Source organism: Haliotis rubra, unplaced genomic scaffold (assembly GCF_003918875.1).
Source record: "Haliotis rubra isolate DU_JTF1 unplaced genomic scaffold, ASM391887v1 Scf1107, whole genome shotgun sequence".
Classification (NCBI taxonomy): domain Eukaryota; kingdom Metazoa; phylum Mollusca; class Gastropoda; order Lepetellida; family Haliotidae; genus Haliotis; species Haliotis rubra.
In genome coordinates, this window is record NW_025765012.1 from 17,940 (window position 1) to 40,401 (window position 22,462).

Genomic DNA, 22,462 nt, shown 5'->3' on the forward strand with positions numbered 1-22,462 from the left:
ACATCATGGGTTAATTCTGGGCCTTACGAAAACGTCTCTCCATCCCAACGTGCTCGATGGGAGACTGGTCCCGAGAAACATATGGCCACAGCAGTACCTGAATGCTGTCTCAGGAAGTCTGTGCTGTTACGTCTCTTGAATGAACGGCTGCACATGTGACCCAAATATCTCATCCCTGTATCGCAGTCAGACTGCCATTGACAATGACATGGTTAAACACATATTTTGTCAATGATTGATGGTATGATGTTGCAATATATACATCTACTTTGTTATAATACACTCTAAATTTATGCGGCCATGCAGTGCTTCATTACAATGTTATATTTGTACTCCGAATTTCACAAGTGAAATATATTCCTAAGTCAGGCAGTTTGGAGATACGACTTATTGTGTCTTTGCACAGTGTGTATCGCAAGGACCTATTACGTCTTGAAAGCGCTGAACAGTACCAATACCCCATCCAAATATAGTCCCAGCATGGCGCCCTTGTCTTTATTACATGTGATCGTCTAGTGATCATTATATTATCAACAGTAGAGAGACATGCCACAAACAAATGACATGAATATCCATGGAATGGAGACTCTTTATTACAGAATTCAAGAAGACAGTTCGAACATAGACAGTTTTCCCAGGAGTAGCACCATAAACGCCTGAACATTGACTGGGTTTTCATTGTATGTAGCACTAACACTAAGTAGTTCTCTCGGCTACTCATAGCACTATAATGATATTTCACTTGTGAGGTCAGCAAATATCTGATGTTAAGTTGGAATCGCTATCAGATACAATGGAGCTGGAAGCTTTGACCTCGTAGGCCCTCAACTCTTTCAATCAACAGTTCTCTCAGATGGTCTTGTTGCTGTGATTTCAAGTGTTGGGCTCCGGAGTGAGACGTGATCAAGTGGTCAGCTGTTGGGGAACAACGGGGTAGAAGATCTGGCAGCAAGGGTGACGGAGCGTGGAACCATGACAGGGGGTTGCAGTAGGGGAGAGGCTGTTTCGGATGAGAGTATGGCGGTTTACTGACTGTCTGGTGCTACAGGGTCCACGTCGGGTCTTGGTACGTCCTCGGCGAGTACGACGATTCTGAAACCACCCCTGGAAATATAACAAAAGAATTTGGTGAGCATCATTCAGTTAAACATCTTCTTCATTGCAATTGAATTCAATTTCTAAGTTGATTTACACAATTATTAATTAAGTCATAACTACACACCTGTATTTTCGACTCGGGGACCTCGAGCTCTTGTGAAAGATTCTCTCTGATGTCAAGATTTGGGTAGGGATTCTTTTCAAAGATCTCCTCCATCTTATCAAGCGCATGTTGTCTGTACATGGTACGTCGTCTTTCTGGGACCGTCCGGCATCTTGTTGAACTGGATGTTCGTGGGAACTCTGAATGAAAAAAGTACATTGTAGAAATGCATTGGGATCAAGTAACATCAGGATATTATTCCCACACCTTCAGCGAACCACATCTATCTTAATATCAAATGCTGTCATGATTTGAAATCCCACTGAACTCAATTTGACGATTCAATCGATTTAATCCTTAATTTGCTATGCGTGAATACTAACCTTTCTGCAAACCAAGGATTGTGCTGATCGAGTGGTCGGAGTATGATTTTGCCATCTTTGAGAACGAGTCAAGTTCAAAGGTTGCTGATTCATGGGTGATTTGAGGTGAGATACACTCACGTCTTTTATACCATATTAGAGTTGACGGGTGTTGATTGAGTTCAGTCAATCAATTCCACTGCAGTTTGGCTTACAGATGGTTTTGGAAGGCGCTCGATATCAAAGTGATTAAAAGTGAACGGTTGAATGAGACCAACGCACGCGAACAAACAGCCTTTTGCTGCCAAAAGATTGACATTAGCTGTTTGCTGTGGGGATTAGTTTAAATGAAGAAGCCACGATAATTAACAATTCGTAGAGTAACATCTTCTTGAATTCTTGTGAAATGTTATTTCTGTAATGCAATGTATCTGTCAAAGATTCAAAATCCCTTTGTTTACCAATTCGTTTATACTACTGCCTTATCCCATTAAGCCGTTTATATTCTTCTGTCCCAAGATCAACCTCTTTGTGTACTTAACAGCCATCTCCACGTCATTGTAACACCACCACAATCCACTTAACTGTATGTATAAACACTACCTCATCTTAGTGTAATGCCCTTCAATTTCTGTATATCGTTATCATTTTTGTTGTAAACCACATCACTCAAAACTTTCACTGAAATATCCAACAAAGCGCCCCTAAAAGCCTCATATGTCGGTAAACAAGACCAACATATTCACACAAACTTCATAACACCTGAGACACAGAGACTCATTTAAAAACGTAACAAATGGCATGCGACTGCTAAAAACATACTTCATCATTATATGATACATTAATATAACTTAGTAGTACTTAGGTTTACTCATGTGTTTATCAATATTTATGAGATATTTATTCCAAACAAGATTATCAAGATTTGAAGCAAAGTTAAACCTTGACATTGACATTCGTAAATCAATTCGTAAACATAATCGTAAACATAAACTTAGCAACATACTGCTTGTTTACCAAACCGGTTCCTCGTGTGGAAATATATATGTTTAAACCAAAGCAAGTAACCATAAATTTGAAAGAAAGTTGAGAAATATAGTAGTATATGTTATAAATATAGAAACTTACTACTCAGGCAAGATGCGTCTTTATGGGAGGAACAATCCAAAAACTAAGGACAACGGAGTATCTGCAGGTAAGCAATTACAAGCTGGTTAACTATATATCTACACGATCTATACATTCACTTCCAAACGTATAGGCTCGCCGTTGTATACATAAATGCTTTCATCAAACCATACACAATTGTCCATTTACATGCATACACACACAGATATTTACAAGTTCGCATTTGCATAGGCTTATTTATAAGGTAATATGAATTATTCATACACATGCAACTTACATGTATCTTCTGCACACATAATACACACATTACAAGAATGTATGCTACACACATACTACACCTATTACAAGAATATGCTGCACATGAACTACACACATTACAGTGAATCTGTGCTATGCTGTGCACACCACATAATGCTTATGTGCTGTGTTACAAACACATCACACATGTACCACATACTACACAATACTTATATACTATGCTGCACAGATCGCATACAATTTATTATGCATGTATATTATACTACGCTATGCTGTGCTAAGAAGCATCAATTCATAACCACGATTTCCCCCTCGTTAGAGGTGCAAGCAAATGAGTCTTCGTATGTGCACGCACACCATTTTAATGAGATGGTAAATTAAGCAAGCAAACTCATGGTATGCATACAAATCAAGTGAGTATAAAGGGACTCTTGTTATCGTTGGATGAAGCTCAATGTTTACAAATTACATGTTTAGACGATCGATCAATCGTAAGTTCGTGTTTTCTGTAGTAAACAGACCCGTTACGTAGCATGAGGACCACGGACATGCTGTTCGTGCATACCACACACTCACGTGCTACACAACATTCACAGTACGTCTGCCGGTAGCATCTAGCGATGGGTGACACTGAGTGTGGGCATGAAGTGAGACGTTGAGAAATTCACGTCCGCAAATTGTTACATATCTAAATCGTGACGAGTATCACCATGTTTTCGAGGTTCATATTGTTCGTTTATATCACAATGTCTCTGTAAATAACACAGTTTAATGCACAATCATGACGATGTTGACATATATGAGTATAGAGTCGCAATGACTATCGACAGTTGATGAGATCATGCAAATGCATTATGGGTTTCCCAATCAGTTTATCTCATGTTAGTAATGGTGTTCATTTGTCTTGACTCAGACTAATCACCATCTTGAGTTTAGTCGACTCGCACACTTCATCGAAGTGACCGCTATTGGCGACCTTTCGAACCGTACCGTCTAGCATCTTAATGAGGATGACCCCACTAGTTACCCATGTTGCCTCAGCTTTCTTATCCACGACGAGCTGGTGGCCCCTTCGAGCTAACGCTGCTCGGGGTCCGGTAAGATCTTCAATGATGAAGACTCTACGGACTCCAGGGTTTTTCACATATTTGAGTTTTGATCTCGACTTGAGGACAGCACGTTTCGAGGCGTTGCTAACGAATCGAACAATTATAGGTCGTGGATTGTCCAGTGGAGTGGCTGGTCGTCTGGGAACACGATGACTAACATCGATGTCACCAGGGTTGAGATTTACGCCTATTGATTTAGCCATGTCTAAAATCAACTGGTCAGTGTCCTCATTCTCGGACTCAGACAACCCTGAGATTCTCATGTTATTCCTTCTCGAGTACTGTTCACTTCTGTCTAGCTTATTGGTGAGAGTCTGTATTGCCTGTTCTTGCTCGATAAGTTTGGATGACGTGAGTGACACTTTCTCCTCAAGAATTTTGTTTTGAGAGATGATCTGTTCCATTTCTTGACGAAACATAGGCCTTATCGCCTCAGCGACTTTAGTGCTTATTGCTGTGAGAACTTCAGTGTTTTTCAGAGCGTTTACCACTTCAGAGATAAGAGAATCAGACGTGGGGCTATTAACAGACACATCTAAACTTTCGGCACTCATCATGGTAGAATTGTTAGAAATATCCAGATTTGGACTATTAGGACACTGACGTTTCAAGTCAAAGTCAATCTCCGAATCTGGTGATATGAACACTTCGTCTCTGTTACGTTTTGTGGTGAGAGGCGTACTTGAGATAGATTTCTCCATGCGCTATGCGTCAATGTCAAATACATAGGAAATCGTATGTACTCACTCAGTGGCGTTGAGATAACTCCGTGATATGTCCAAGCAATCCAAGCGAATTACATGCACACATCACAAGGCGCAAGAAGGCAAGGAGTTAGAAGCTCATACTCGTGTTGATGGCGAGAGCCACGATTTCCAGGGATCCTTTACATTCAGTCAATCCAACATTTATCGTCCAAACTACAAATCACCTTCTTCCAATTTTCACATATAATGTACTTGGAACCATTTGGAATGTGTAGTTTGGAGATTTAGTCGTAAAAGTTCATTCCTACACCATAAAAGCGCAGTTGAGCAGTCAGCTCTCCGTACCACGTCCGACCACCATCGTGACGTGTGACCATTTCTGTTGAAATCTGTTGAAACTTTAGGCACTAGATAGTTTTGCAAAGCATCGGGAAACATTAGATAGCATTTGAAATTCATTGCAGTTTTTTGTAATGTAAATTGTGTATTGTTCAATTTGAACTGACATGCTGACATACCACGGATACCGATCGGAAAAACGTTGATAAATAGCGTAGCCTATGTGAACGGGCGCTCATTAAATCTCTGAATCATCATCAGCATTGTCATCGGCTCACAATGTACAGGTATAGTTTGGTCTGTTTGTACTCAGGGTGTTCCCGGCAGTGGTGAATTCCGATACCTGAATGACCTCATCCAGACATTGACGTCGGTCAACTTCACCTGCAGCGTCAAGCACGCTGCCGTCTATTTCTCTCAGTACGACTACTATGCCTTTCCCCCTCCAGTATAGATTATTCAAGTCCACTACGTCCCCGTTGGATACCGTTAAATTCATTTGTGCTGTATAAACGTTTTGAAATAATGGAATCGGTATCTAACAAAGGGACATGTAGTCATCTACTTACAACAAACTTTGATGTATGTGACATTATTGCGCGTTATTGTTAGTGTCTATTGTCGTTAAACAAGTGACCCTTTCACGTTTGCAGAGACATAGACATGCAGCATTGTAAATAGAAATTACTATAAATCAATTTTGGCCACCAAACATATCACAAATTTCTAGCATGCCAAGTCGCTGCATAGGGCCCAATTTCAATCATTTGTTGTGAAAAGTAACGAAGTTACATCAGAAACAAATTCCAAGATGTTCGCTCGGACCATGTTGAATCCAAGACCAAGAACAGAGCTTGTTTACTATTCAAAAACATCTGATCCAGCTTCTTCAAGTTTGTTAGTTGATAAGTGCCCACTGAGAACAACCGTGGCATAGCGAGATAGAAAGAATTTCAGAAGGTACATGCTTTTCAGTTATTAATTATTCTCCTGAGGGAGAGCTAGTATTACCATTAAGAACATGTAATCACCATCTACCTGCAGAGTGAGTGAGTGGGTATGGTTTTACGCCGTTTTACAACATATATTTACAGCAACTGAACTCTGTGTGGCAGGACACCGAATATTATGATATTCACAGTTATAATGAATTGATATGTTAACATTTTGAAATGTCATGTTTGTCCAGGTGTCTAATTACTGATTTGCCTACAGATTACCATTAAGTCTTTTTTTCCAGTCCCCACTGAAGATGCCTGATGTCCTGCACGCTCTGCCAGACAAGAAAACAACCTTTGATATTATGGTTGTCACCAAACTGCTCAGCAGCAAGGGTGTCAAGAGTCTGGGGGACTTCGAGGTTCAATATGTGTTTGATCCAAAAGCGACTGTTGTTCAAGAGGAGTGAGTATTGGATGAGATCATCCTGTCAGTAATGTCTAAGTGGTGTCGCCTTGTCGATGATTCTGTTACAGTTTACACCATCCTGTCAGTAATGTCTAAATGGTGTCGCCTTGTCGATGATTCTGTTACAGTTAAGACCATCCTGTCAGTAATGTCTAACTGGTGTCGACTTGTTGATGATTCTGTTACAGTTTACACCATCCTGTCAGTAATGTCTAAATGGGGTTGACTTGTTGATGGGTCAGTTACAGTTTACACCTCCCGGTCAGTAATGTCTAACTGGTGTCGACTTGTTGATGATTCTGTTACAGATTACACCATCCTGTCAGTAATGTCTAAATGGTGTTGACTTGTTGATGGGTCTGTTACAGTTTACACCATCCGGTCAGTAATGTCTAAATGGTGTCGACTTGTTGATTGGTCTGTTACAGTTTACACCTCCCGGTCAGTAATGTCTAAATGGTGTCGACTTGTTGATGATTCTGTTACAGTTTACAACATCCGATCAGTAATGTCTAAATGGTGTCGACTTGTCGATGATACTGTTACAGTTTACACCATCCGGACAGTAATGTCTAACTGGTGTCGACTTGTTGATGGGTCTGTTACAGTTTACACCATCCGGTCAGTAATGTCTAAATGGTGTCGCCTTGTTGATGGTTCTGTTACAGTTTACACCATCCGATCAGTAATGTCTAAATGGTGTCGCCTTGTTGATGATTCTGTTACAGTTTACACCATCCGGTCAGTAATGTCTAACTGGTGTCGACTTGTTGATGGGTCTGTTACAGTTTACACCATCCGGTCAGTAATGTCTAACTGGTGTCCACTTGATGATGATTCTGTTCCAGTTTACACCATCCGGTCAGTAATGTCTAACTAATGTCGACTTGTTGATGATTCTGTTCCAGTTTACACCATCCTGTCAGTAATGTCTAAATGGTGTCGCCTTGTTGATGATTCTGTTACAGTTTACACCATCCGGTCAGTAATGTCTAAATGGTGTCGACTTGTTGATGATTCTGTTACAGTTTACACCATCCTGTCAGTAATGTCTAAATGGTGTCGACTTGTTGATGGGTCTGTTACAGTTTACACCATCCGGTCAGTAATGTCTAACTGGTGTCGACTTGTTGATGATTCTGTTACAGTTTACACCATCCTGTCAGTAATGTCTAAATGGTGTTGACTTGTTGATGGGTCTGTTACAGTTTACACCATCCGGTCAGTAATGTCTAAATGGTGTCGACTTGTTGATTGGTCTGTTACAGTTTACACCTCCCGGTCAGTAATGTCTAAATGGTGTCGACTTGTTGATGATTCTGTTACAGTTTACAACATCCGATCAGTAATGTCTAAATGGTGTCGACTTGTCGATGATACTGTTACAGTTTACACCATCCGGACAGTAATGTCTAACTGGCGTCGACTTGTTGATGGGTCTGTTACAGTTTACACCATCCGGTCATGTAATGTCTAAATGGTGTCGCCTTGTTGATGGTTCTGTTACAGTTTACACCATCCGATCAGTAATGTCTAAATGGTGTCGCCTTGTCGATGATTCTGTTACAGTTTACACCATCCGGTCAGTAATGTCTAACTGGTGTCGACTTGTTGATGGGTCTGTTACGGTTTACACCATCCGGTCAGTAATGTCTAACTGGAGTCCACTCGATGATGATTCTGTTCCAGTTTACACCATCCGGTCAGTAATGTCTAACTAATGTCGACTTGTTGATGATTCTGTTCCAGTTTACACCATCCTGTCAGTAATGTCTAACTGATGTCGACTTGTTGATGGTTCTGTTACAGTTTACACCATCCGCTCAGTAATGTCTAACTGGTGTCCACTTGTTGATGATTCTGTTACAGTTTACACCCTCCGGTCAGTAATGTCTAACTGGTGTCCACTCTATGATGATTCTGTTACAGTTAACACCATCCGGTTAGTAATGTCTAACTGGTGTCCACTTTTTGATGATTCTGTTACAGTTTTCACCATCCGGTCAGTAATGTCTAAATGCTGTCGACTTGTTGATGGGTCTGTTACAGTTTACACCATCCTGTTAGCAAAGTCTTAATGGAGTCGCCTTGTTGATGGGTCTGTTACAGTTTACACCATCCGGTCAGTAATGTCTAACTGGTGTCCACTCGATGATGATTCTGTTCCAGTTTACACCATCCGGTCAGTAATGTCTAACTAATGTCGACTTGTTGATGATTCTGTTCCAGTTTACACCATCCTGTCAGTAATGTCTAACTGATGTCGACTTGTTGATGGTTCTGTTACAGTTTACACCATCCGCTCAGTAATGTCTAACTGGTGTCCACTTGTTGATGATTCTGTTACAGTTTACACCCTCCGGTCAGTAATGTCTAACTGGTGTCCACTCGATGATGGTTCTGTTACAGTTTACACCATCCGCTCAGTAATGTCTAACTGGTGTCCACTTTTTGATGATTCTGTTACAGTTTTCACCATCCGATCAGTAATGTCTAAATGCTGTCGACTTGTTGTTGGGTCTGTTACAGTTTACACCATCCTGTTAGTAATGTCTTAATGGAGTCGCCTTGTTGATGGTTCTGTTACAGTTTTCACCATCCGGTGAGTAATGTCTAAGTGGTGTCGACTTTTTGATGATTCTGTTACAGGTTACACCATCCTGTCAGTAATGTCTAAATGGTGTCGACTTGTTGATGATTCTATAACAGTTTACACCATTCCGTCAGGAATGTCTAACTGGTGTCCACTTGTTGATTGTTCTGTTACAGTTTACACCATCCGGTCATGTAATGTCCAAATGGTGTCGCCTTGTTTATGGTACTGTTAAAGTTTACACCATCCGGTCAGTAATGTCAAAATGGTGTCGACTTGTTGATGGGTCTGTTACAGTTTACACCATCCCGTCAGTAATGTCTAAATGGTGTCGACTTGTTGATGGGTCTGTTACAGTTTACACCATCCGGTCAGTAATGTCTAACTGGTGTCGACTTGTTGATGGGTCTGTTACAGTTTACACCATCCGGTCAGTAATGTCTAAATGGTGTCGACTTGTTGATGGGTGTGTTACAGTTTACACCATCCGATCAGTAATGTCTAACTGGTGTCGACTTGTTGATTGGTCTGTTACAGTTTACACCACCCGGTCAGTAATGTCTAAATGGTGTCGACTTGTTGACGGGTCTGTTACAGTGTACACTAGCGCCAGTACTGTTTAAATGGTGTCGACATATTGAACTTCTCCAACAGGTTTAACTCTTTATCGGTCGTGTCTAACACGTGTCATTTGATTAATGATTCTCTTACAGATTCCGGGCAGATCTTAAAGAAGTCGGAAGGGTGATTGAGGAGCGAAATTCGACAAGGAACCCGACCTATGACTATCTTCATCCCGACGCTATCCCAAATTCTATCAGTATCTAGCCGTCCCGGTATTACTGTTCATGAATATGTGAACTAGTTTGAACAATAAGCATTTACTTCAAATGGCAGAAGGTAATGTAGTGTACCGACGAGCACAGAGTAAGCACTACGTTAGATGTAATGGAAATGTACCCTGATGTGAGATCACTAACACTAGGTTCTACGCACTATTTAACAAAAATGAGCCAACTGCCTCAGTGTCGTTCAACATGACAAAGGTTGGGACATGGGAAGGACATGGGTGTGCACGAAGAAAATGAAAAAACATATCGTGTAATGAAGGATAAGGGAATTCGATTGCGTTACTTCTAACCGTTTCGTCTTTATAACGTTTGCGAGATTTGGCAACAACACGAAGTGTACATCAACTGATTAAAAACGAAGAAGCACAGAAGCGCTAACTTTCCTGGTGACATTTGAAGGGTGCGTCACTTGAAAGCAGCTGAATGACAAAATTCGGAAGTGCAGACATCGCAGATACTCGGCGCTGCCTGGTATGTCTTGGCCATGGAAGCAGTAGGGTAGGAATCAGACCCTGGGGAATGGCTGCCACACGGCCTGTGGTGAAAGATATGGCAGAGTCGTCTGCGGCAGAATAAACGAAAATCTTGCACACAAATCGTGTTTATAGCGCATGTACAGTGAGTACATGGTTTGCACATAGAAACGTTTTGGCGAAGGTGTACATTTGCCGTCAGTCTTTGTCTCAAAGCTTTGCCTAATAGCGCTATGTTTAGTCGGTATTATTCAGTATGATATATTTCAGTATCGCAATGTGTAACGTTCTGGCATGTATTACTGATGTCATTCATTTTGAATTTCTGTCAGGGTAGACAACATGTACACACAAGTAAAAGACCTCAAACTTCCGAAAACTTTATCGTGAATCGAGACGATATTTTCATTGTTTTCAAAAACACCACACGATAAAAGTCAACCTCTGGCTAATTTCGATATGTTGTAAGTTCAAAATGAGAAATATGGCCATACATGCCAACACATGTATGTCAATCAGTCCATTTCCACTTCTGTAACCGTTATAAATATATTTGTTTTGATATGTCAATCCATGTTTTAAAAAGGAACGCAACCATAAAATATACGTTTTATATACACCAATGTGCGTATTGTTATTTATTTATGTAACGGTCAAGTTGCACATATGTTTTACAGATTGAAAGGTTGGGTGGTCCTGACACATTGTTATTAGCGTTTTGTATTTGCAGTAGTATTAGCACTACTTTTATATATTTCGGAGCAAGCCCACAGAAATGCCTCCAGTGATAATGTACGGTGAATGTGTTGAGACAGTGTAGGAGTATAAGTATCTGGGAACCTTCATTGACTCTAAGCTGAACTGGATCTCTAACACTGAAGCTCTATACAACGAACCCGTGAAGATCCGGGATAGAATAGGTCTTCAGCAACCCATGTGCTTGCCATAAAAGGCGACTATGCTTGTCGTAAGAGGCGACTAACGGGATCGGGTGGTCAGTTGCGCTGACTTGGTTGACACCTGTCATCGGTTCCCAATTGCGCAGATCGATGCTCATGCTGTTGATCACTGGATTGTCTGGTCCAGACTCGATTATTTACAGACCGCTGCCATATAGCTGGGATATTGCGGAGTGCGGCGTAAAACTAAACTCACTCACTCTATACAACGAATGTCAGCAACGGTTTCATCTCATGCGTAGACCCCGAACTTTTAGAATTACCCCATCTGTGATGTCATCGTTTTTATGTAGCATATAACATGTTCCTTCCATTGTTTTTATTTTATGTTATTGTTTTTAATTGGTTCCCAAGATTACAATATTACAGATATACCAAGCCATGATACGTACGGCTTAAAGTAATATGGCTACATGCTGTACAGGTGAGATATTTTTGTATTAATATATTTATAAACATGCATATTTCATTAAATAGATAATGTACAGATAATGTCAGGTACAAGTCAGTGCTGGGGAGAGAAGGCTCCATCTATGATGGAAATTATTTATTTTATTATTTTTTGCTGATATATGTTTTTCCACAAAGAATATTTCTTTTAGAGTTTTTATATAGAAAGTTAGATTTGGAAGCATATTTTTAATACTGCATAAGTGAATATGTCTCTTTGCAGAAATGATGATGTGATTTAGTCATCTATTTTCATGTTGAGTTGACCAAATCATGTTTTTTTGATAATTTGAATGGATGTGGATAATAATTGTTAAGCCAAATTTGTAGGTTTATCCAAAATGTTTGAGTCTCCTGACATTCCCAGTACACATGACACACGCTCTCATTTACATCTTTGCAAAAACAACACAAACTGTTGTCGTTTTTTTTCATTTTGACCGATTCCTTTTTTGTGTAAATATTACCTTGTAGAAATCTATATTGAAAGTCTATAAGCTTTGTATCTTGCAATCCCTTTCTATATACTGTAAATATATTTTTCCAATCAAAGTCAGTTTCAGTAAATAAAAGCTGCCATTTATTACAAATGTTTGGATATTTATTATTACAAATAAGTTTATCGTAAAAAGTTCTGCAGCCTTTGGATGCTTTTACTAAATGTATCTGGCATTGGTTTACATTCAAATTACTGACTGGAATAGAGAGACAGTGCTTTAAAGTATATTTCCAAGATTCACGTAATATGTTCAGTACATATATGAAAACTAAAAAAGTGCCTTTGATATGATAATTTTCTTTTAAAGATTCTTTTGATAGTAATCCATTCTCATCACATATATCCCTAATATTCATAATCCCTTTCTCTGCCCAATTCTTTATAAAATATGTAGAGTTTTTGAAGTTGTGATTGAACCATAGTGGTTGGGATTGAATTTCATTAATGTTATTTGGGTCAACATAATGTTGTTTGTGAAATAGTTTCCATGCTTTTAGCACATCATGCCAAAAAAAGGGTTTTCAATCTCAAGAAAAGTTTCAGAATTAGCTCCAAAGTTGAATATGTCTTTGACTGACTGAGTTTTACGCCGCTTTTAGCAATATTCCAGCAATATCACGGCAGGGGACTCCAGAAATGGGCTTAACACATTGTGCCCATGTGGGGAATCGAACCCGGGTCTTCGGCGTGACGAGCGAACGCTTTAACCACTAGGCTACCCCACCGCCCCGAATATGTCTTTGAAAGGTATATTGTATGGGTTTTTATTTTCACTTTTTAAAAAATATAATCTTAAGGTTGATCTTCAAAGCGTCAATAAATCTGCTTGTATCAATCATTCTCAATCCCCCATCTTCATATCTACTTTTTATTACACTCCTCTTTATTTTATCATTTTTATCATTCCAAATGAATTTAAAAAAATAGTTTTTCAAGCGAAGTAATAAATTCTGCTGGAGGGTTGGGCAAGGAATTGAAAATATGAACTAGTTTGGAGATTGCTAGAATGTTTATTACTGTTTTATAAATGTATTTTTCTCCAAGATGCTAAGAGTCTATTAATTTCTTCCAGTCTCTTTCTGGTGTTGATTACCCATAGGCTTTCAAGATCTGGACTAAATTTAATACCTAATACATCGAATTCACCCGTTACCCATTCAATTTCCAGGTCATTACATATTTTATCAGTAGATTTAGACCCAATCCAGATTGCTTTTGATTTATCTAAATTTATTTTCAAACCTGACATTTTATAAAATGCATTAATTGTGTCGATAGCATGATATAAACACCCCTCCGTTCCATCAAGAAATAGTTCGGTATCATCAGCGCATTGATCCAGTTTATATTCCTTATCATTGATGACAATACCTTTAATGTTTTCATTGTTTCTTATCATACAACCAAGAACCTCAGCTACAAAAAGAAAAATGTATGGGGAAAGTGGGTCTCCCTGTCTACATCCTCGTTCATTAGCAAATAATTCAGTGAGATTACCATGTTGGATGACACAAGATGTTGTTTCAAAAGTCAATATATTTATCCATCTTAACATTTCGGGGCCAAATCCAAATTTATGTAAAACTAGGTTGATAAATCTTTTAGAACCAGTGTCAAATGCTTTTTCAAAATCAATCAGAATTAGCAAGCCAGGAATGTTTTGTTTCCTTGTTTCGAACATTATGTCATATAGTTGTCTTGTATTTTCGCTAATAGTCCTACCTGGTATAAAACCAGTTTGATTACAATGAATAAGATTATCTAAAGTAGCTTTTAATCTATGTGCAATACAGGAGCTGATAATTTTAAAAATAGCATTGAGTAAAGTGATAGGCCTCCAGTTTTTAAGTAATGTTCTGTCTTTATTGGATTTTGGAATACAGGTGATGACGCCCCTTTTCATATTTAAAGACATTTCATTCTTAGTTGATGCATTTTTAACGAATCTATAAACCCACATTTTTAATTCTTTCCGAAAAAATTAAAGAAATCAATAGGAAATCCATCAATCCCTGGGCTATTATTATTCTTCATCTTTTAAACAGCATTGCTAATTTCCTCCATACCGATTTCTTTTTCAAGATTGTCTCTTAGTGTTTTGTTAAGAGTTGGAGTTTTTATATCATTCAAAGAATGATTCAAGAAGAATTCCTCCTTATTCTGTTCCTGAGCAGCATAGAGATTTTTATAAAATAACTTCATTAAGTATTGATTTACTGTCTGTAATTTCTTTGTTATCATTAGTTACCAATTTATTGATTGATTTTTTTGCGAAATTTCTATTTTCCAGATGGCAGAAACATTTTGAAGTTTTTTCTCCTTCTTAGTACCAAAGAATTCTGTTTCGGATTTGTATTCCTTTCATTTCCCCAATTTTGATTTCTTCCATTTCTTTCTTATACTTTGATAATTCACTAAGAAGTTCTTCATCTATGTTTTGAAAGTTTTTTCTAATATTGTCCTCAAACTGTTTTATTTTTAGTTCCAGTTCCTCTGTATTTTTAGCTTTTGTTTTTTATGTAGGGTGAGAAAGATATGGTCTTTCTTCGAATTTTCATTGATAAAGTTCCTAAGAATAAGGAATCAGAAATAGTAAGATTGATGTGATCAATGTTTTTGAAATGATAAGTTTTTTCTGTTGAATATTCTTGAATAGTATCATTTAGGACAGTTCTGACTATAGTACCATATTCAGGGTTTAACAGGAAGGAACTATTAAACTTCCAGTAGCCCCTTCCTCTTTCCTGATTTAAAGTGTTCGAAAAGGTTAATGTTATTGTTGCGTGATCACTTTTATAGCCTGGCAGAATATCTGAATCCAACCTTATATCGAAATTGTCTTCTGATACAATAAAGAAATCAAGTCTGGCTTGTTGTCTTGTTTTTTTTCCACCAGGTGTATTTTCTAGATTTACCATTAAACTTTCTCCAAATGTCAATAAGATTATAAGTTTCTATAAATTCTAGTACAGTATTTCTCAATTTTGGGTTGTTTACATGCTTGTAATTCTCAAGGTCAATTGTGGGGTCAAGCACCAGGTTCCAGTCTCCAACTATTGCTAAAGAATCATTTTCAAAATTTAAAATATTTTCAAATAGATTAATATAAAATTTAGGATCACCATTATTAGGACCATAAGATTAGTTGGTGTTATTCTTTTATCTTCTATTGAAATATCAACAATAATATAATTGCAGTTCCTTCCATTGTTGGTACAGGTCTCTCTCAATTTTCTCAAATCTAAAATAGACAAAATTGTTAACACTGCAAGTAAAATAGCTGGAGTCAGATTTGAATGTTTATCATCAATGTATGATGGCAAGTCGTGAATCAAGCTGTCAAAATTCAGGCCGCCGCTATAAGTTTCCAATTGTGAAAACTGAGAGAGCCCGTACATCCAAGTACCATATCTCTTTCAAATGTGAAAATGCTTAAATTCATCTCTCTCTGATGTGTCAGTAGCTCTGTTGATGCAAGACAAATTCTATTCTATTCTATTCTATTCGTAGTACCAGTACTATTACATTGTTAGTATCATCGTTATGTATGGAATAATTAGTACATCTCAGGTACGCAGCAAGGTATGGGATTATATATTCTGAATATCACCTGAAATTGCAAAATAAAACATCGTTCGAATTCCCTAAAGGCTTTTGATCATCAACTGACCTCCTCTGTGACACCGAGGCGGGATTTTCTATCACAAATACCATATACGTAGCTAAAATAAGATCCTTTGAAGAAAGATGTTGTTATGCAACTCGAATATGTCAAATATATATGGCATACATGATTACATTTAAGACAGGAAATGGGCCATTGACTTTGGAGTCGTCTTATTTGATATTATGCCATTTTTAACGCAAAAAGATATGAACATGATTTGTGGTGTTTTCATTAATCACTGTTTAACCGCTGACAGGATAATATCGAAATCTGTATGATTTGACATGAGGCTTCGTGACACGCCCTTGAAGAGATGTGGTGCCAAAATTCAGTTCACAAATTCAGTATCGTGTGTCCACCATTGGCGTCGATGTAGGCTTGACAACGAAGACACTCAGGCAACACTAAGCAATGGAAGAAAGCTTTGGGTATGTTATTCCATGTCTGAACCAACGCTTGTCTCAATTCAGCTAACGTAAATGGCTGATTCTGTCTCTCTCCATTTCATCCCAAGCGTGCTCGATAGGAGACAAATGGCCAGAGGAGTACCAGAATGCTGTCTCAGGAAATCTATCACAACACGAGCGACATGTGGATGGGCATTATCTTGCTGAAACGTGCTGTTACGTCTCTTGAATGAACGGCTGCACATGATACCCAAAGATCTCATCCCTGTATCGCAGTCAGACTGCCATTGACACTGACATGGTTAAACAAATATGTTGCCAATAAATACTGGTGTGATGTTGCAATATAAACATCTACTTTGTTATGGTGTTCTCTAAATGTATGCGACAACGCAGTACTTCATTACAATGTTATATATACATTCACAAGTCTTATGGTTAAATAAAGCAGTTTTAAGATATGTATCGCAAGGACCTTTTACGTCTTGAAAGCGCTGAACAGTACCAATACCCCATCCAAGTATAGTCCCAGCATGGCGCCCTTGTCTTTATTACATGGTGATCGTCTAGTGATCACTATATTATCAACAAATGAGAGACATGCCACAAACAAACGACATGAAAATCCGTGGAATGGAGACTCTTTATTACAGAATTCAAGAAGGCGGTTCGAATATAGGCATTTGTCCCAGGAGTAGCACCATCAACGCCTGACCATTGACTGGGTTTTCATTGTTTGTAGCACTAACCCATACGTAGTTCTCTCGGCAACGGATAGCACTTTAATGATACTTCACTTGTGAGGTCAGCAAATATCTGATGTTAAGTTGGAATCACCATCAGATACCGTGGAGCTGGAAGCTTTGACCTCGTAGGCCCTCAACTCTCCAATCAACAGTTCTCTCAGATGGTCTTGTTGCTGTGATTTCAAGTGTTGGGCTCCGGAGTGAGACGTGATCAAGTGGTCAGCTGTTGGGGAACAACGGGGTAGAAGATATGGCAGCGAGGGTGACGGAGCCTGGAACCATGATAGGGGGTTGCAGTAGGGGAGAGGCTGTATGGGATGAGAGTATGACGGTTTACTGACTGTCTGTTTGGTGCTACAGGGTCCACGTCGGGTCTTGGTACGTCCTCGCCGAGTACGACGATTCTGAAACCACACCTGGAAATATAACAAAAGAATTTGGTGACCATCATTCAGTAAAGCATCTTCTTCAGTGCAATTGAATTCAATTTCTAAGTTGATTTACACAATTATTAATTAAGTCATAACTACACACCTGTATTTTCGACTCGGGGACCTCGAGCTCTTGTGAAAGATTCTCTCTGATGTCAAGATCTGGGTAGGGATTCTTTTCAAAGATCGCCTCCATCTTATCAAGCGCATGTTGACTGTACATGGTACGTCGTCTTTCTGGGACCGTCCGGCATCTTGTTGAACTGGATGTTCGTGGGAATTCTGAATGAAAAAAGTACATTATAGAAATTCACTGGGATCAAGTTACATCAGGGTATTGTTCCCACACCTTCAGCGAACTACATTTGCCTTAATATCAGATGGTGTCATGATTTGAAATCCCACTGAACTCAATTTGACTATTTAATCCTTAATTTGCTATGCGTGAATACTAACCTTTCTGCAAACCAAGGATCGTGCTGATCGAGTGGTCGGAGTATGATTTTGCCATCTTTGAGAACGAGTCAAGGGGCAGGGTTGCTGATTCCAGGGTGATGAGAGGTGAGATATACTCACGTTTTATATACCCTATTGGAGGTGACGGTTGTTGATTGAGTTCAGTCAATCAATTCCACTGCAGTTTGGCTTACAGATGGTTTTGGAAGACGCCCATTATCAATGAGATTTAACGTAAACGGTTGAATGAGACCAACGCACGCGGACAAATAGCCTTTTGTCGGGCAATGTTTGTTGCCAAAAGATTTACATGAGCGGTTTGCTTTGGGGATTAGTTTAAACGAGGAAGCCACGATAATTAACAATTCGTAGAATAACATCTTCTTGAATTCTTGTGATATGTTATTTCTGTAATGCAATGTATCTGTCAAGATTCAAAATTCCTTTGTTTACCAATTCGTTTATACTACTGCCTTATCCCATTAAGCCGATTATATTCTTCTGTCCCAAGATCAACCTCTTTGTGTACTTAACAGCCATCTCCACGCCATTGTAACACCACCACAATCCACTCAACTGTATAAACACTACCTCATATTAGTGTAATGCCCTTCAATTTCTGTAATCGTTATCATTTTTGTTGTAAACCACAGCACTCAATACTTTCACCTAAAAATCCAACAAAGATCCCCTAAAAGCCTCATATGTCGGTAAACTAGACCAGCTCATTCACGCAAACTTCATAACACGTTCGTTTCAAGCGTCCATTCGGAAATAAAGCAGCATTAAGATCAGCACACGCTGAGAAATACTTCAACTCAAGTCAGTAAGTTGCAGGCCACACCTTCAGAGTCAGGCACCTAATGAGTTCAGAATATCACTATTAGTTGAATTATTCATTGCGCCGTTACCGTATAAAGCTGTTTTAACATCGTATTCTTGAATATAAAAATGCTTCATTTGTTTTATAGTTCCGACATATAAAAAGGTAGTAAATGACGTCTTCATTATAATGGCCACATGGACATTTGGCAGTTTCCGATAAATGTCGATTGTATCTCTCTGCGTTTACATCATAACAGCCGTGCTTGAGGCGACAATCCATGATTTGGCAACATCTAGTCCCAAACTTTACACCAAAGTGATTGTGAGTACATGCATTTTGCATATAACCTTTTCAAAGACGGCAGTAAAATAAGTGAGATGCAACCAGGGTCTAGAGTATCAATGGATGGATTGATACATGTAGATAAAGGTAAATAGTCTTTATTTGCTTGCACTTAAGAGGACTCAGGCCTGTAGTACATGTAAACTGACTATGTTGTTATTAGGCAGTAGAGAGTACATTTGTCCTGTGTAAAAAGGCCTGGTATAGGAACACTGACAACTTTTCTAGGTGTTCCTTGCTAGAGTAGGTTATCAGAGATATAAATTTATAAATATTGTGATGTTCAAACTAATATTTCTTAATACACTTATTTCTTAAATTGTGGTAGGCTGGACAAACACAAAGAAAAAATGTTCATCTTCAATTAGATTCAAGTCACATATGTTACATATTCTATCGTCTTTTTTTATTTCAATATATCTACCTGTTTCTATTAACAAATCATGGGAGGAGCAACGAAATTTTGTAAGCGTGATTCTATATTTCCTGACATTCAAAGATGATAAATAGGTTTCATTGTATATAGATTGCTTAAACATTCTGTAATAGAAACATTTGTTTGATACAGATAATTGGTCAAGCCACGTCTGGAGATACATATCTTGTAACCCTTGTTTAATGAATATGAGAAAAGTTGGATGCAAGTTTATGCACTGTTCTAGCCATATATTACCGAAACCAGTAGAAAATAGTAAATTTTAGACATCTGTGACCCAATTACGTTTTCAATTTCTATCGTACAAAACCATCATATTGTAACATTTTATGGGTAATCTGTAAGATGTCATATTTACGATTTTTAACCAATATTTTACTACTTTCATTTTAGATTCAACAAATAATGGAAACCTACCACATTCACCATAAACCATTATGTTTGAAGTAGTACTTTCAACCCCAAGAAATCTTTTTATTGCATATAAATGTACTTTTTCTAGTGTATCAAATGTTTGTAGTCCCCAAACCTCAGAACCATATAGATGTATAGGACTAATCTTAGCATCGAAGATTCTAAAATATGATTTGTGTGACAAGTCACGTGCACCTAGAATATAAAGATATCTAATTATACCAATTAGTATTTTCGTTGCTTGCATCGATGCATTTCTGACATGTAAGGACCACGATAGGTGGTTTGTTAAAGTAAACTCCTAAATATTAGTAAGACGTAGTTGTTTCTATCATTTCACCTTGTTGGTACCATTTCTCTTTTGCAGCAAGTTTACCTCCATTCTTGAACACAATTATTTTAGTTTTATCTCTATTTACGGCTAGTTTCCATTCATGACAGTATGTTTCTAATTAATTTATTTCTGCTTGTAGTCCGCGAATAGTGCTAGTGCTAGAGAGATGTATGATATCATCAGCAAATAATAGAAGAAATAGCTATACTATATCTCTATTTACGGCTAGTTTCCATTCATGACAGTATGTTTCTAATTAATTTATTTCTGCTTGTAGTCCGCGAATACTACTAGTGCTAGAGAGATGTATGATATCATCAGCAAATAATAGAAGAAATAGCTATACTACACCTAGGCATTATTTTTCAGGAAAACCTCCTCTGGCATTCCCACATTAATGAAATGATAAGGAAAATTAGCCCTATGATTAACTGCCTTCGTAGTTTTAAATATAGACTATCACGCAAAACTCTCGTAACAATGTATAAATCCTTTATCTTACCTCTGTTTGACTATTGCTGTCATCTCTGGGACAATTGTACAAAGGAACAGTCCTTGTCACTAGAAAACCTTCACTTAGATGCCTTACGCACAATATGCGGTGCAGTTAGAGGTACAAGCCATGCGAAACTATATCATGAGACAAACATGACTTCCTTATCGAAACGGAGAGAAACATTTAAATTAACATTATTTTACAAAATGGTAAACCATATGGTTCCTGACTATCTTTGTGATCTTGCTCCAGGGAATGAATGAATGAATGAATGAATGAATGTCTTTACTTCCTCCAAAAGTATATTCGAAGATTACATAAACAAACATCAGTTAGTTACATACAGTGTATATCTACATATGATATGTACAAAGCACGGATATTTACAACAATGATAGTTCAGAAAGTATACATCAAGGAATTCTTTAAAGAATAGATATAGTTTGAAAAATGTAGTATGATCGTTTGCCATGCTGTTTCATGAAGGCCAGGGATGTGAAGTTTTGCACCACAAAACAGTACAAGGGCATCTTCATCATCAAGCATTTCAATTAAGACATATAATTCTACGTCCAGTAGGTCAAGTAGCGTCATATAAAAGTTATTTCTTTGGTTCATTACAGATTCACAATGCAAAATGATGTGGGCATCGTGGTCATAGCAGTACTTATTACAAAGCATACATTCTTTTGAGAATTTGGCTTTAGAACCGACTAGTACAGCAAGTTGTATATTGTCTTTATATTCTGGGTACAGATACATTAGAGTGTAAAGTCTATGTAGACTCAGTGTTTGATGGATTACAGCATATCTGGACATATTTTCTCTAATGGAGAGTCTCAATTTCCATTGAGCCTTATAGCGAAATATCGTTGGGTATTTTCCACCAAATCAATGTTTTTGCTATATAGCGTAGGCATGGTTTCACAACCATAGAAGCTTGTAGGTAAAACCATTCTTTTCCATATATTAACACATGTAACTGGATGTAAGTCAGTACTGTTAAGACCCAATGAGCGCAAGGAATTTATGGTTTGCCTGGCCTTTTGACAGTTAGCGAAAACTCTATCTTTACAAGACAGATCTGATGAGAGTAGGATACCACCATATTTTACTGATGGACTTATATTAATAGAGGTGTCGCAAAAAGGAGAATGTGAGCTCAGGACAAGATTGTTTCCCTTCCGAAAAACTACAACAGTGCTTTTCGATGCCTTATATGTTAGGCGCCATCTGGAAGCATATTCTGAAACAATATGAAGTGAATTCTGCAGCCCAGACGGAGTGGTACTTAACAGTGTCGTATCATCGGCTAACAGGACTGATGGTACATCAATACCATATACACATATACCATTGTTACTAAGTCTTAATTCAGTTAGTAAATCGTTTATGAAGACAAGGAAGAACCATGCAGACAAGACTCTACCTTGCCCTACACCTTGTTTTTACTTCAAATGTGTCTGAGCTTATTTCCGTTGTACATTACAAAGAAGAGCTGCAGGTGTAGCTGTGATATAGCAGATTCCACATTTTACCCGTTATACCCAAATTGTGGAGTTTTAAAAATA

General features: G+C 38.2%; 2 protein-coding genes and 1 long non-coding RNA gene across 3 annotated transcripts in view; 1 reads left to right on the forward strand and 2 right to left on the reverse strand.

Annotated features, from left to right (window-relative positions):
• Nucleotides 1-653: 653 nt before the first annotated feature.
• Nucleotides 654-3,033, reverse strand: LOC124287350. Its single transcript, XR_006901254.1, has 3 exons — nt 2,692-3,033; nt 1,223-1,401; nt 654-1,104 (listed from the first exon to the last, which is right to left on the reverse strand). It is a non-coding gene; the product is annotated as an uncharacterized LOC124287350 (long non-coding RNA).
• A 1,664-nt stretch (nt 3,034-4,697) lies between these two features.
• On the forward strand, nt 4,698-9,991 carry LOC124287415 (polyunsaturated fatty acid lipoxygenase ALOX12-like). The gene is made up of 4 exons (XM_046723959.1): nt 4,698-4,727; nt 5,418-5,552; nt 6,345-6,508; nt 9,818-9,991. Exons 1-4 carry the CDS (start codon nt 4,698-4,700, stop codon nt 9,930-9,932), a joined length of 444 nt encoding a protein of 147 aa, XP_046579915.1. The 3' UTR covers nt 9,933-9,991.
• A 7,048-nt stretch (nt 9,992-17,039) lies between these two features.
• Nucleotides 17,040-22,462, reverse strand: part of LOC124287384 (double homeobox protein 4C-like) — a 36,163-nt gene continuing 30,740 nt past the window's right edge. The window contains exons 2-3 of the mRNA XM_046723911.1: nt 17,691-17,869; nt 17,040-17,572 (exon numbers count right to left, since the gene is read on the reverse strand). Of these exons, the coding sequence (XP_046579867.1) occupies nt 17,216-17,572; nt 17,691-17,810 (477 nt within the window). The 5' untranslated portion in view covers nt 17,811-17,869 and the 3' untranslated portion in view covers nt 17,040-17,215. The remainder of the gene's footprint in view (nt 17,573-17,690; nt 17,870-22,462) is intronic.